Below are 15,257 nucleotides of genomic sequence, written 5' to 3'. Positions count from 1 at the left end.
GTAGCCTTGAACTCCTGAGCTCAAGTGATCCTCCTGCCTCGGCCTCCCACGTAGCTGGGATTATAGGCAAGAGCAACAATGCCTGGATTTTTTCTCATTTTAAAAATTGATGTGGCCAGGCTAGGTGGCTCATTCCTTTAGAATGAGGCAGGAGGATCGTTTGAGCCTAGGAGTTTGAGACCAACCTGGGCAACATGGCAAAATTCCATCTCTACAAAAAATATATAAATTAGCCCGGCATGGTGGTGTGTGCCTGTAGTCCCAGCTAGCTGAGAGGCTGAGGTGGGAGGATCACTTGAACCCTGGAGAGAGAGGTTGGAGTGAGCTGAGACCATACCACTGCACTCCAGCCTGGGTGACAAAGTCGGACCCTGTCTAAAAAAAACAAAACAAACAAACAAACAATGGAAAAAATTGATGTAATGTTTACATATAGTGAAATGTACAGATTTTAAACTTCAATGAATTTTTACAAATGTATATACCTGTATAACCAAAAATATATCTTAAAATCACTCCAGAAGGTGCCCTTGTAACCCCTTCTAATCATTTGCCACCCCATAAGCCATCGCTGCTGTGATTTCTGTCACCTTTGAACACTGTTAAAGCTCCAGGTTGGCATCAGTTCACTGAAATGCTTTTTTGAGACCCCTGTTATGGATGGCTGTGGTCTAGGAGCCCATTTAAAGTGATTCTGCACCCTGGATCCTTTAGCAGTTATTTACACCGTTCATTCAACAAATATTTGGTGAGCCCCTACTGTGTTACCAAACACTGTGCTATTCCTAGAAGCTTAGCAGTGACTAAGGCAGGCTCAGGCATCGTGCTGGTGGAGCTCACAGCTAGAAGGGACCACAGAAAGCAAGTAAACAAGAACCAGGGCCTATTTTTGGACTTTGCCTGCCTCCAGGCTGTTTTAAGTCACCCTATTCTGGTCCATCAGTTTGCCCAATAAATATATACTGAGCAGCTAAAGTGCACTCAGAGAAGCTGTGCATAGATTCTCCCCTCTGTGAAGCAGCACAGCATGTGCTTAAGAGCTCAGATTTTGGAAGCAGACAGGCTTGGTTTGAATAGTCTCTGCTTCTTTCTAGATATGAGATCTTAGGCAGGTTAACTGAGCTCTCTGTGCCTCAGTTTATCTAAAATGGGGAAAATAATCATTCCTACACCATAGGGTCACTAGCAGGCTTAACACTTAATATGTGAGGAGCTTAGAATTGTGCCTGGCATATAGGAAGCACTCAGGAAGTGTTAGCTGCTGCTATTACTATTACCGTCATTGTAATTATCATTTTAATAACGGTCCTTTCATTAAGAGGACAGGGTCATCTGGAAACGGCAGAGCAGTAAGTTCCTTAATCTCTCTGTTACTAACCCCTTCTAGACCAAGAGCCTGAACCCCACAGTCTCTCATCCTTCCCTGCTTTCCCTTTGCTGAGATCTGCAAGCCACTCTCAAATCCACACTTTACAGCTTTCCAAAAAGTGTTCCTGACCCTCAGAGCAGATTTCTAAATTCTGGAAAGGAGATGCAGGTTTAAGTATCACTGGGAGAAGAAGGAGAAGCCAGGAGATCTCCTTTGACTCCTGTTCAGCAAAGCCAGAGGCTTACAGGGTAAAAGAGACAGCTGACCCGGGTCCCTGTGCCTGACTGAGGCTGCCTGTGTTTGGGGGGGGTCCCCAGGTCTGTGCCCACCGCTACACCCAGGTGCTGTGGTCGGGGTCAGAAGACCAGCGGCGCATGGTGGGCAAGTGCTACGTGCGAGGCAATGACCTAGAGCTGGACCCCAGTGACGACTGGCAGACCTACCACAACGAGATGTGCAACAGCAACACTGACTACCTGGAGACGGGCATGTGCCAGCTGGGCACCAGCGGTGGCTTCACCCAGAACACTGTGTACTTCGGCGCCCCCGGTGCCTACAACTGGAAAGGTGGGGACCATGGGGCCATGGGGGAAGAAAGGAAGAGCAGAGACCACCCACCCCCAGTTAGCCACTGGGACAGCTGGCCTAGACCATCCACACTAGAAACATGACCTCGTGCCAATATCAGCAACCACCATGACTTCTACTGTTTTAAAGCACCTACTATGTGCCAGGGGCCTTATACATATGATGTCAATCAATCTTTTTCTTTTCTTTTTTGACATAGGGTCTCACTGTATCACCCAGGCTGGAGTGCAGTGGCACACTCATGGCTCACTGCAGCCTCGACCTCCCCAGGCTCAGGTGATCCTCCCACCTCAGCTTCTTGAGTAGCTATGACCACAGGCATGTGCCACTACTAGGCTAATTTCTGTATTTTTTGTAGAGTTGGGGTTTCACCATGTTGCTCAGGCTAGTCTCGAACTCCTGGGCTTAAGCAATCCACCCTCCTCGGCCTCCCAAAGTGCTGGGGTTATGGGCATGAGCCACCACACCCAGCCTCAATCATTTTTAAAATACTCTTATGAAGCAAGTATTATTATATCCATTTTACAAAAACAAAAACGAAGACTTAGAGAAGTAAATTGCCCAAGGCCAACAAAGTTATGAAACCTGGATTGGAATACAGGTCCACCTGATTTCAGTTTAACCATTTACAAACTAATTCTAAAAATAAAACATGCTCCTGGTAGAACCACTACATAGTACAGCAGGATTTGGTAAAAATAAAGTGTAAAAGTGTTCTTCTTCCCCCACCCTTCTTTCTATTCCCTAATGTTAACAGTATATTGCGGGTCCTTCTAGATTTATTTTAGAATAATAGGTATTGACAGGTGCAGTGGCTCACGCCTGTAATCTCACCACTTTGGAAAACTGAGGTGGGGATCACTTGAGCCCAGGAGTTCAAGACTAACCTGGGCAACATAGGGAGACCCCGTCTCTACAAAAAATTAAAAAATTAGCCAGGCGTGGTGGCACACGCCTATCGTCCCAGCTACTCAGGAGGCTGAGGTGGGAGGATTGCTTGGGCCTAGGAGGTTGAGGCTGCAGTGAGCTGCGATTGTGCCATTCTCCTCCAGCCTGAGCAGCAGAGCAAGACTTTATCTCAAAAAACTAAATAAATAAATATCACTACTTTCTCTCTTTCACTTATCAAAAGTCATGGGCACTTTTTCATGTTGATATATGTAGGACCATCATTTTAGAGGGTGCAGAGTATTTTCTTGTAAAAGACGATGCTTGTAAAAGACTACACTACACATGGTCTCACAGGGGGTGTCTGACTGCTTACACTCCCTCCATCTCTTTGCCTCCCTCCATCACACAGGTTGTAGCAATAGTGACCCCTTTTCCCTTACTGAACCTTTGTTGTTGCAGAATCAGCAGGCAGAGGAGCCTTGAATCTCCTCTTGACCAACAGGTAGCCCCAGGCATAGTCACAGCTCTGGGCTCACTGAAGGCTGAGGCCTCTGCCTCTTCTGCTCCTGCCTCCCACCCCCTGGTCATGTCACACCTTGGCAGGGTCACAGATACTCTCCAGCAGCAGCCCTGGGTGCAGGGTCCAGCTAGGCAGCCCAAGTTTGGGGTCAGGACCAGAAAGAGGTAATGGTGTGGAGTCTGACCTCAGTGTCTAGAGAGTGGGGAAAGCCATCTAGCTTCTAATATCCAGGCGCCTGAATGATTAAGTTCTAGCCATGGCTGTAACAACCAGCTCCCCATGGGATTATGAGCAGGTCAACTTGCCTCCCGAGTCTCACTTTTCTCATCTGCAAAACGGGGGTCATAATTTCACCTCGAAGAATTGTTAAAATAGGCCAGGTGCAGTGGCTCACACCTGTAATCCCAGCACTTTGGGAGGCTGAGGCAGACGGATTACTTGAGGCCAGGAGTTCGAGACCAGCCTGACCACTGTCTCTACTAAAAATACAAAAATTAGCCGGGCATGGTGGCACACGCCTGTAATCCCAACTACTCAGAAGGCTGAGGTAGGAGAATCACTTGAATCTGGGAAGCTGAGGTTGCAATGAGCCAAGATCACACCACTGCACTCCAGCCTGGGCAACAAGAGCGAGACTCTGTCTCAAAAAAAAAAAAAAGAGGAAAAAGTAATTGTTAAAGAGGATGTGATTTATAAATGGCAAAGTGCTCACCAATAAAAGGGGTTATTATTATCCTTGTTGAGTGGGGATGGGGGTGGGCTGGACATGGTAGAGGAAACCAGTGGTGACTTATACTCCCTACTCTCCCTCCCTCAATCCCTGTGAAGGAAACAGCTACATGATTCAGCGTAAGGAGTGGGACTTATCTGAGTATAGTTACAAGGACCCAGAGGACCAAGGAAACCTCTATATTGGTGAGTACAGTAGTGGTAGCCCATCGAGTGATAGAGGGGAAGGGGGCTTAGTCCGTGGTGGAAAGGTGAGGCCAGAGTGCAGTTGTGACTAATGGCATTTAGTTAAACTAGCACATGCAGATTGACCAGCACCTGTATGCCAGGCCCTGTTCCAAGCTCTCAAGATGCAAAGTTCTTGCCTTTAGGATACTCACAGTCCAGTGTCCAGGCAGAACCAGGGCTGGGATGGGGCATGGCTGCTGGCCATCTAGAGTCTACTTACTTGCCCTACTTGGAATAGTGGGATAGAACATCATGGTGGGGGGCAAACCAAAGGAGGGGATAGGGAGATGGGTCCAGAGTAGAAAGAGACAAAGTTGACTGGGACCTTGGTTGAACATCTTCCCTCTATCCCAGGGTACACGGTGCAGGTAGGCAGCGCCATCCTGCACCCCAAAAACATCACCATTGTGACAGGTGCCCCACGGCACCGACATATGGGCGCGGTCTTCTTGCTGAGCCAGGAGGCAGGCGGAGACCTGCGGAGGAGGCAGGTGCTGGAGGGCTCGCAGGTGGGCGCCTATTTTGGCAGCGCCATTGCCCTGGCAGACCTGAACAACGATGGGTGAGAATCTAGGGACATCCTCTGGGGCCAGGAGAGCGATGGGTGGGGGAAGGCTTACCTAAGCCAGGTCAGGGGAGTGGAGGATTTGCAGTTGTACAGCTGTCTGCATGTTGTTTGCAGGGGTTTGCAGTCAGGCTTTATGGGAGTCTGGGCATTTGCACATGGCATTTGTGGGACCCCTGCATATGCTTGTTTCTGCTTGGGATTTGTATGCTTCAGTGGATGTGGGTTGTTTGGGTTTGATCTGTGCCTGCATGGCATCGCCATGACATATGTCTTCTATCTGGGGAGTCATACTGGCATCTCCATGTCCTTCCCATGCACATGTCCTTCCCACCCATGACCTGTGGCCAAAAGAGCCATTTACAGAGCCCTGTGCCCTGGCACAGTCACGCCTGTCAAACAAGAGCTATGCTGCATATTGGAGGCTGACCTCACACTCCCATTTCCCTCTCCTTCTCTCCTGTGCAGGTGGCAGGACCTCCTGGTGGGCGCCCCCTACTACTTTGAGAGGAAAGAGGAGGTAGGGGGTGCCGTCTATGTCTTCATGAACCAGGCGGGAACCTCCTTCCCTGCTCACCCCTCGCTCCTTCTTCATGGCCCCAGTGGCTCCGCCTTCGGCTTATCCGTGGCCAGCATTGGTGACATCAACCAGGATGGATTTCAGGGTATAAGCCAGCACCCCTCCCCCAGCACCCCTGCTGACTGAGCGCCAGCTGCACACCAGGCTTGACAGGGCCCACAGATGAGACAGGATTGGGCCGGACCTGGGGAGCTCGCAGCAGTACTAGAGAGAGGATGTGCAGGTGTGCAGAGGGAGCAACAGAGGCAAGCTCAGTGGCCTCCTGGAGGAGCTTGCATGCTGCTGTGCAGCCAAGGCTGGGCTGAGAGTGCACAGTAGAGAACTGATGGAACACAACATGGGCATGGAAACTGGCCTGGTATACTCAAATCTAGCGGGTGTGGAGTTTTCACATCAGAGAGGAGGCTGAAGAGGGAGTGGAGTGGGGTGGGGTGAGAGTGGATGCTTTGAAAGCCAGGCAGAGTATCTTAGGGATTTATATTTGGGTAATGGTGATGGTGGGGTGGTGGGGCATCCAGAGAGAGTTTTAGGGCACGGATGTGATATAATAACTTTGTACCCTGAAGGATGATTCTGGAAGGGGTATGGGATGAGTGAGTGCAGGGGTGGAGCAAGGCTAGGGGAGTGAAGATCAAGAATGTAATATCTCAGGTGAGGGATGATAAGGAATGGGACAAGGTGGGAGCTCTGGGTATAGGGGTCCTCATAAGTGTTCTGCAGGACTTGGGAACCAATCGGACCTGGGGTATCAGGGGCAGGGGCAGACCCAGGGCTGGAGTCAGTGCCACAGGGGCACCTGGCTTATCTGAAAGTCACTTTGCTGATAACCTCAGTTTCCCAGGACATAGCTGAGAATGAAGAGGAAGGCAAAGGAGCCTCTGAAGACCCAAACTAGGTGCCAGAAAGTTCAGTCAACAGAGGCCAAGCGTGCACTGTGGAAGTCATTTGGTTTCTGCCTGGGACATGCTTCCGCTCTCTTTACAGGGCTTACTAACAAGCTTGGCTTGCTGATTCCCTAGGCCTTATCTGATCCAAAGCTGCAAACTGGGAAGAGTTCAGTTTAAGAAGATAACCCAACACTTGGGGTTTATTTGTGGAGATAATGATTAGAATGTTAAAAGCCTTGACACTTTCAGTGATGTTCGCTGTAGTGTTATGGTTAAAATCCCAGCCACTGCTGTGAGACGGACCTGGGCTCAAATTTCCTCTTCTCTACACTCACTGGTTGTGCAACTCTGGGTTTTTGGAGTGTCTCCTCATCTATAAAGTCGGGGGACAGTAGTACCCACCGCACAGTACTCCGTGAAAATTAAATGAATAGCTGGGTGTGGTGGTGTGTGCCTATCCTAGCTACTCAGGAGGCTGAGGTGGGAGGATCACTTGAGTCCAGGAGGTTGAGGCTGCAGTGAGCTATGACTGTGCCACTGCACTCCAACCTGGGTTACAGAGAGAGACACTGTCTTTAAACACACACATGCAAACACACACACACACACACACACACACACACACACACACTGAATGCTTGACAACTATCTGGTAGAGTCACCTCCCATCTCCTGAACCTACTTTCCCACCCATGATAGGAGGAAGCTGGGCTTCAGATGGTCCCAGTGTTCATCCTGAGCTGCAGAGCTCTGCTCTGTCCCTGATGCTCTGAGCATTGCCCATCCATCAATCAGGCCAAAATCAATTCTGTGCTGGGCTCCATGGCCTGGAGCACAGAGTTAGGGAGACGTGGGGCCTGGAGTACCTGGGTGACCCTGTCTTGCCTTTTCTTCTGCAGATATTGCCGTGGGAGCTCCATTTGAAGGCTTGGGCAAAGTGTACATCTATCATAGTAGCTCTAAGGGGCTCCCCAGACAGCCCCAGCAGGTACGGAGAGATGGGGATGGGTCTGCTGCCCCCACCAGCTGAGATGGGCCTTCCTTGCTTTCCTTCACCGACCCCTTCCCTGTAGCCCCCTGGGCCCTGCTTCCCAGAGCCTGCCCCCACCACTTTCCCCTGCCCCCAGGTAATCCACGGAGAGAAGCTGGGACTGCCTGGCTTGGCCACCTTCGGCTATTCCCTCAGTGGGCAGATGGATGTGGATGAGAACTTCTACCCAGACCTTCTAGTGGGAAGCCTGTCAGACCACATTGTGCTGCTGCGGTGAGCCAGGAGGCCAGTGAATAAGGGTCTTTCTCTTCCTCATCTTTGTCTGCATGGATTCCCATCTCTGTCCATGTTTGCGCCAGCTCCTTGGAAGCCTGGGCCCCAACTCTGGCCTGGGGCAGGCAGGAGGCACTGATATCTGTCTGGCTCTGTTGTCTCTGCAGGGCCCGTCCCGTCATCAACATCGTCCACAAGACCTTGGTGGCCAGGCCCGCTGTGCTGGACCCTGCACTTTGCACGGCCACCTCCTGGTGAGATTGCTCTGCCCACCCATTCCTCATTTATTTATAGGCAGGCCAGGAGGGGCCCCAGCTCCCAAACCCCTCCCCTGGCCTCCTGACATCCCACCTTTAGAAATTTGATTCTTAGGGCCAGCATTTGCCCTCTCTACCCAACCTCATTAAAAAGCAAAATTCCTTGCAAGAGGTAATGAATGAATTAGGGGGCAGTAGAGTATAGTGGTTCAAGGTGGGAGCTCTGGACGGCCTGGTTCAAACACCAGCTATGCCAGTGCAGGGGTGGGGATGGGCTCTGGGAAGGGGGATGCATTTAAGTGCATGGATATGAAGGAGAGTCTCCTCAGGCGAATTATTAATCCCTCTTAGGCTCCGATTTCTTGCTTGTAGAACAGAATTGATAACAACTGATTCACAGGGTTGTTGTGATAATTAAATGAGACAATATACAAAAAGTCCTTAGCACAGCACTGTGTATACCCTAAGTGCTGAAAAAAACGTTAGTTGCTAAGAAAATGACAGTAATGATGGCAATGACCCCAAGGTCTTTATGTGAATGAGGATTTTGGATCAGAAGGCAAAGGCAGACAGAGCAGGGAAATGGGGTGGGTGGTACAAGGAGACCTGGACTGGGGATTGGTAGACCTGGGTTCAAGACTGGGATGGGCCACCTGCTGACTGAGGACTTTTGACAAGTCCTTCTGGGCCCTGGGCCTCAGTTTCCCCATTAGTGACCTCTAACCCTGTTTTCTTTGGCTCTAAGGGGAGTGGAAGGGAAGGGGCCAGGGATACCACAGACCTGCTTTGTGGACTCCCCAGTTTTGTCCCTGCCTCTCTCCAGAAGGGCCTCGGTTTCCTTTTGCCCAGTACAGAGGCGAGAGCTAGGGCCTGGACGTGTGTGTCCCACTGTGACCCGCCCTCCTGTACATCCCTCCAACAGTGTGCAAGTGGAGCTGTGCTTTGCTTACAACCAGAGTGCCGGGAACCCCAACTACAGGCGAAACATCAGTGAGTGCTGGGGTGCAGCATAAAAGGGGTACACTCCCCTGGTCCCTTGCTGACCACCCTGTCTACCTGTAGCCCTGGCCTACACTCTGGAGGCTGACAGGGACCGCCGCCCGCCCCGGCTCCGCTTTGCTGGCAGTGAGTCTGCTGTCTTCCACGGCTTCTTCTCCATGCCCGAGATGCGCTGCCAGAAGCTGGAGCTGCTCCTGATGGTGAGGGAGGAGCAAGGGGCAGGATGAGGGCTCCCAGGTCCCTGGAGGAGGTGGCCAGTGTCCCCCTAGATCAAGGGTGAGGGACAGGGGTCTCCCCAGAGACAGAGATTGGGGATGTCGGTTTGGAAGGCTATCAGTCTGTAGGAGTACAGTGTACAGCACCCACACATGAGGAGAGATGGATACCCTTGGGGTGGGGATGGGGCCAAAGGGCTTATTACCTCCAAGAAAAGTGAGGGGTGTGGGAGCTCTTGGCTCATCCCACCTCTGGGAAAAGGGGTCCCTGAGTAGGGAGCAAGCTCAGTCCGTCTCTGGGACATCAGGGTGGAAGGGGACAGCTCAATCTGGGGACCCCGTGAATGGGGAGGTGAAGGGACCTTTGAGGAGGAAAAGCCCTGTCTGTCCTCTTGGAGGGTCAGGATGGTAGGAAGTCGCAATTTGGCGACCGGACTAGAGGGAATTCAGCCTAACTGTCAGGTTTTCAGGGTGGAGGGGGGTCCAGCTCTTCTCTGGGGTTCAGGGTGGTGTGAGGATTCAGCTGAGGCAGGGAGCAGTGCAGGGCCGGGTTCAGCTCACCCTCTCTCCCCAGGACAACCTCCGTGACAAACTCCGGCCCATCATCATCTCCATGAACTACTCTTTACCTTTGCGGATGCCCGATCGCCCCCGGCTGGGGCTGAGGTCCCTGGACGCCTACCCGATCCTCAACCAGGCACAGGCTCTGGAGAACCACACTGAGGTGGGTGGGGCTGGGGCCTGGACTGGAAGACCAGGGGCCAGGAGGGCGGCGGAGCGAGAGGGCACTGGGGGTGGTACAACCCTCACACCTCCGGCCACCCCCAGGTCCAGTTCCAGAAGGAGTGCGGGCCTGACAACAAGTGTGAGAGCAACTTGCAGATGCGGGCAGCCTTCGTGTCTGAGCAGCAGCAGAAGCTGAGCAGGTAGCTGTGGGCCGCGGGCTGCGCTAATTGGCCAAGGGTGGGGCGGGGCCTCATTGACTGGCAGGGTGGGGGCGGGGCCTCATGGCACGACGAGCCTGAGGGACAGGGCTTTAGCGGGAACAGGTGGAATGGTCAGAAACGGGGCTTTCTCCTCTAGGTGCGACTAGAGGGCGGGGCCTGGCTATCCCAAGATGGGCTTTTCTCACCTAGGAGACCCCAGGAGTGGGGCCTAGTTGATCCACGAGGGCCCTGGGGGCGGAGCTCTTGGCTGAGTCCTGGGCTCCTACTCTTAGGCTCCAGTACAGCAGAGACGTCCGGAAACTGCTCCTGAGCATCAACGTGACGAACACCCGGACCTCGGAGCACACCGGAGAGGACGCCCACGAGGCACTGCTTACCCTGGTGGTGCCTCCCGCCCTGCTGCTGTCCTCAGTGCGCCCCGTGAGTGCCCGCCGGCCGGCCCAGAGCCCAAGCAAGGCTCCCTGCGTCTTTGCATCCCCATATGCGTGTCCTGTGCAGGTGTCGTCGTCTGCCACGTGTCCCCCTCCTCTGGTCTGGGCCTTCTCGGGGAACTTAGCGTCTCTGCTGCTTGGAGAACCCGGCTCTAAAGCTCTAGGGCTTCTGACCCTGCACCACGGAGGAGGGAGGACAAGCCCTACTTTGACCTGACCCTGACGTTATTCGCCTTCTTTCCTCAGCCTGGGGCCTGCCAAGCTAATGAGACCATCTTTTGCGAGCTGGGGAACCCCTTCAAACGGAACCAGAGGGTGAGCACTGGCCACATCCTCCCAGTTCTCCTGGGTCCCAGGCTGCTCCTCTGATGAGCTCCTTGTCCTTCTAGCCTCTGCCTGCCTGCTTTCTGGGCTCCCTCGAAGCAGAGAGCCACAGTGCAGGAGGGGAGACCCAGTAGAGGGTGAGAAGAGGCCCAGAAACTAAGACAAACGGGGCTGCTAGGGAGCTGTGCACAAAGCTAGAGCAGGTGGAGGGGAGGAAACCAGTCTGACCAAGCACCAACTGTGTGCCAGCCCCTGAGCCCAACACTGTGCTTCTTTGATATGATATAATTCTCACAGCCTTCTGAGGAGCAGATGCTCTTTTACAGAAGAGGAAACACACACTTGGAAAGTTTCAGTTACCTGCTCAAGGTTATGTAGCTCAAAAGTAGCAGAGATGTGACCCGCCGGACAAAAAGGGAAAGGGAGACAGAGGCGAGGTGGAGAGGTGGAGGCCCTTCGCCCAGAACAGGAGGAGGAGGAGAAGGCCAGAAAGCCAACTAGAATAGTGTGCAGCCCCTCCTTCCCCATGACGTCACCCCCGCTAGGCCTCAAATGCCACTCTCTGCCTCCCTGACCCTTGTGGTAGATGGAGCTGCTCATCGCCTTTGAGGTCATCGGGGTGACCCTGCACACAAGGGACCTTCAGGTGCAGCTGCAGCTCTCCACGTGAGTGACCTCGAGAAGCCAGTCTGGGTTGGGGCTGAGGTATCCTGGATCACCTTCCTACCCCCTGCATTTCTTCTGAAGGTCAAGTCACCAGGACAACCTGTGGCCCATGACCCTCACTCTGCTGGTGGACTATACACTCCAGACCTCGCTTAGCATGTGGGTACCGCTCTCCACCACCCCCACCCCAGCCTGCTGTGCCTGAGCTAGGGTTCCCTATCCCCAAGGTATCTCCCAAGCTCCTCTGACCCCTCCCTTGGCCCAGTGTCCTCAGGCCTCCACTTCCCCTAGGTCATCCTTTCCTTAACAACAACAATCACTGTCATTATTATTACTATTACTGTTCCAGCTGTAAAGCAGGCAGAGGTGGAGGAATCAGCAACAGGGCTAAGGTGTTGTCCCTGCCATTTTATAAGAGCTCGTTGTGCTAAGGATTTTATATACATCATCTCAATGACTTCTCACAGCAGCCCTGTGATACAACAGCTGTGATTAAGGCCATTTTACAGATGAAGAGACTGAGGCTCAGAGAGGATAAATAGCTTGCTTGAGTCCATAAAGCTGGTAAATGCAGAGCTGGGGTTTCTATTGAGGTGCCTGATGTTGGAGGGGCTACAGTTAACCAGCTTTGTTGCCCACCACCTCTGCTGGGGCCTTGGTCTCCTGTCCCCTGTGACTCCAGCATCCTTCCTACCCCTAGGGTAAATCACCGGCTACAAAGCTTCTTTGGGGGGACAGTGATGGGCGAGTCTGGCATGAAAACTGTGGAGGATGTAGGAAGCCCCCTCAAGTACGAATTCCAGGTAAGGGCCTCGCCGGGGTCCTGGGCTGGGGACTTCTAGGAAGGATGATTTTTATTTTTTCTGGGGTCTGAAGGTGGGAGGGTTGGGGGTTGGTAAGATGGAGGTGGTTTTCCAGGAGATAATGACTATGACACATCTTTTGCCCACAGGTGGGCCCCATGGGGGAGGGGCTGGTGGGCCTGGGGACCCTGGTCCTAGGTCTGGAATGGCCCTATGAAGTCAGCAATGGCAAGTGGCTGCTGTATCCCACGGAGATCACCATCCATGGCAATGGGTCCTGGCCCTGCCAACCACCTGGAGACCTTGTCAACCCTCTCAACCTCACTCTTTCTGTAAGGACGCTATCAGGGATCTTTCATTTGCATCTCATTTGCTTGCTACCGGGCAGAAGGGCCAGTGTCTTCCCCTCCCTCCCCTCATACCTCTTTGGTAAGCTGTCTCTCCCGCCCTTTCCCCTCTGGCAACCCTGCTCCCAATTCTTCCTCTGCCCTGCCAGCAGATCTCCTATCTCCTCTCCAGGACCCTGGGGACAGGCTGTCATCCCCACAGCGCAGGCGGCGACAGCTGGATCCAGGGGGAGGCCAGGGTCCCCCACCTGTCACTCTGGCTGCTGCCAAAAAAGCCAAGTCTGAGACTGTGCTGGTGAGTGGCCAGGGCGAGGTTGGAGGGGATTGCACCCACCCCATCACAGGGTGCCTGGGCACCAGGGTCACACAAAGCAAGGGAGACCTCAGTGTGATGAGGTGATGAGGCCCCCACTCTTGGAGCTTCCAGACAGAGCAGGGAGCCTCATCTGCCCTCAGAGGGTTCCCCACTCTGATGGGGGAGCATCGAAGACAAGGGACCAAAGGAGGAGACACTGGCTCTGCTCCAAGGAGCCCCAGCCTGTTGGGGGCGATAGAGCTGCTCAGAGCCTTGGTTGGCAGGAGGCAGTGTCGGGCAGGGCATGGTGGGTGGTGCGTGTGCCCTCTGCAGGAAGGGAGAGGAGAGCCGGCGTGGCAAGCTGGTTGAAGCCTAGCTGGGTGGAGAGTGGGAGGGAGGTGGTGTCCCAGAGGCAGGGAGCTGGCTGGGAAGCAGGTGTAGGAGGTTAGGCCCTGTTTACACAAGCAGGGGCCAGATTCCATGTTATCCATGTGCCTGGCATTATATGAGCTTGGCCCAAACAGTGTGTCTGAAATGCATAACTGTGAGGTGGCGGCGGGGGTGTGCATGAGTGAAAGGATGTCAGACCCCTTTGGGTCACCCAGGGGTGAGACAAAGCCTGGGAGGGGCAGGAGGTAAGAAGTAAGGCATGAAGAATCTGGAGACCCGGACTATGTCACATTTCGTGTTCCCTGCCCGCCTCAGACCTGTGCCACAGGGCGTGCCCGCTGTGTGTGGCTGGAGTGCCCCATCCCTGATGCCCCCGTTGTCACCAACGTGACTGTGAAGGCACGAGTGTGGAACAGCACCTTCATCGAGGTCAGTGCCTGGGTCTGAAGGTCTCTCCTACCATCCACCCTGGTGGGGAGAACCACAGGGAGAGGGCGAGGCCAGGGTCATAGCAGGGCTGTGTGTGTGTGCGTGTGTGTGTGTGTGTGTGTGTGTGTGTGTGTTATTTGCGTGTCTCTGCATGGATGTGTACGTGTTTGTCCCCAGCCAAAATGACCTCTCTTGTGTCCGTTATTCTGTTGTGTATCCATTGCTTTCCCACCTCCATGCCTTTCCCCAGGGTGTTCCTTAACCCTGGAATGCTCGTTTCTCCCTCTTTTATCTCTGTGTGTAAACCCCTATTTAGTTTTCAAGGTCCCTGTCAGATGCTTCACCATCAGTGAGGTCTTTTCTGGCTTTTCCAGCTGAAAATGACCTCTCTTCCAACGGCCACCCACCTAACTTTCTCAGAAGCCACACACACCATTTATCACGCTCGACTCTGGGTTGCAGTGCCTCATGTGCCCACTTTCTCATGCCATCTAGACCAAACTTTTTCTGTACATGACTAGATTAGAAATCTTTTCAACTTGGCGGGCCACAGAGTTTCTGTTGCAACTACTCAGTATTGCCAGTGCACCACACAAACAGACATAGACAAATGAATGGGCGTGGCTGTGTGCCAGAAATACTTCATTTACAACAGCAGGTGCCAGGCCAGATTTAGCCCACGGGCCTGACCTAGACTGTGACCTTCATTGTTTCGGTTGTCCCCAGCATCCAGCACAGGACCTGACGCACAAATGAATGAACAAATAAATGAATGATGTGCGTTTGTGTGTGGAGGGGAGGCCTGGCTGACAGATCCTTTGGGGTTCTGTTTAAGGATGCTACCTGGTGGGAGGGTGATGGGGTGGGGATGCTTAGGGTTGGAGGGAGGCTCAGAGGAGTGTCAAATGTTCCTCTTGACCCACCCTACTCCTCATCCAGGATTACAGAGACTTTGACCGAGTCCGGGTAAATGGCTGGGCTACCCTGTTCCTCCGAACCAGTATCCCCACCATCAACATGGAGAACAAGACCACGTGGGTGAGTGCGCGTGTTCACTAGGACAGCAGGCTCCAGCCAGAGCTTGGGAGTACAGGGCATCTTTTTTTTTTTTTTTTTTTGAGGCGGAGTCTCGCTCTGTCGCCCAGGCTGGAGTGCAGTGGCCGGATCTCAGCTCACTGCAAGCTCCGCCTCCCGGGTTTACGCCATTCTCCTGCCTCAGCCTCCTGAGTAGCTGGGACTACAGGCGCCCGCCACCTCGCCCGGCTAGTTTTTTGTATTTTTTAGTAGAGACGGGGTTTCCCCATGTTAGCCAGGATGGTCTCGATCTCCTGACCTCGTGATCCGCCTGTCTCGGCCTCCCAAAGTGCTGGGATTACAGGCGCCCGGCCACAGGGCATCTTTTAAGAGCACATTGACGCACTTCAGCCATGTGGTTCTCAATCTTGGCAGCACGATAAGAGTCATCTGGAGGATTTCTGGTGTCTGGACTGCACCCAGAGCAATTAAACCTGAGTCCCTGGGAGTGGATTCCGG

At 53.3% G+C, this 15,257-nt stretch overlaps 1 protein-coding gene across 1 annotated transcript in view; it reads left to right on the top strand.

The window, feature by feature from the left end:
• The window catches only part of ITGA3 (integrin subunit alpha 3), a 34,899-nt gene that overhangs the window by 10,648 nt on the left and 8,994 nt on the right, over nucleotides 1-15,257 (top strand). Inside the window, exons 4-23 of the mRNA XM_025362757.1 lie at nucleotides 1,687-1,936; nucleotides 4,197-4,283; nucleotides 4,680-4,887; nucleotides 5,359-5,555; nucleotides 7,257-7,345; nucleotides 7,485-7,621; nucleotides 7,789-7,875; nucleotides 8,801-8,868; nucleotides 8,941-9,077; nucleotides 9,667-9,816; nucleotides 9,921-10,018; nucleotides 10,312-10,459; nucleotides 10,717-10,785; nucleotides 11,381-11,460; nucleotides 11,542-11,619; nucleotides 12,161-12,263; nucleotides 12,413-12,595; nucleotides 12,783-12,905; nucleotides 13,611-13,724; nucleotides 14,664-14,762. Of these exons, the coding sequence (XP_025218542.1) occupies nucleotides 1,687-1,936; nucleotides 4,197-4,283; nucleotides 4,680-4,887; nucleotides 5,359-5,555; nucleotides 7,257-7,345; nucleotides 7,485-7,621; nucleotides 7,789-7,875; nucleotides 8,801-8,868; nucleotides 8,941-9,077; nucleotides 9,667-9,816; nucleotides 9,921-10,018; nucleotides 10,312-10,459; nucleotides 10,717-10,785; nucleotides 11,381-11,460; nucleotides 11,542-11,619; nucleotides 12,161-12,263; nucleotides 12,413-12,595; nucleotides 12,783-12,905; nucleotides 13,611-13,724; nucleotides 14,664-14,762 (2,505 nt within the window). The remainder of the gene's footprint in view (nucleotides 1-1,686; nucleotides 1,937-4,196; nucleotides 4,284-4,679; nucleotides 4,888-5,358; nucleotides 5,556-7,256; nucleotides 7,346-7,484; nucleotides 7,622-7,788; nucleotides 7,876-8,800; nucleotides 8,869-8,940; nucleotides 9,078-9,666; nucleotides 9,817-9,920; nucleotides 10,019-10,311; nucleotides 10,460-10,716; nucleotides 10,786-11,380; nucleotides 11,461-11,541; nucleotides 11,620-12,160; nucleotides 12,264-12,412; nucleotides 12,596-12,782; nucleotides 12,906-13,610; nucleotides 13,725-14,663; nucleotides 14,763-15,257) is intronic.

Source organism: Theropithecus gelada, chromosome 16 (genome assembly GCF_003255815.1).
Source record: "Theropithecus gelada isolate Dixy chromosome 16, Tgel_1.0, whole genome shotgun sequence".
Lineage (NCBI taxonomy): Eukaryota > Metazoa > Chordata > Mammalia > Primates > Cercopithecidae > Theropithecus > Theropithecus gelada.
Note: the sequence above shows the minus strand (reverse complement) of the source record. Positions and strands in the feature narration are given on the sequence as shown.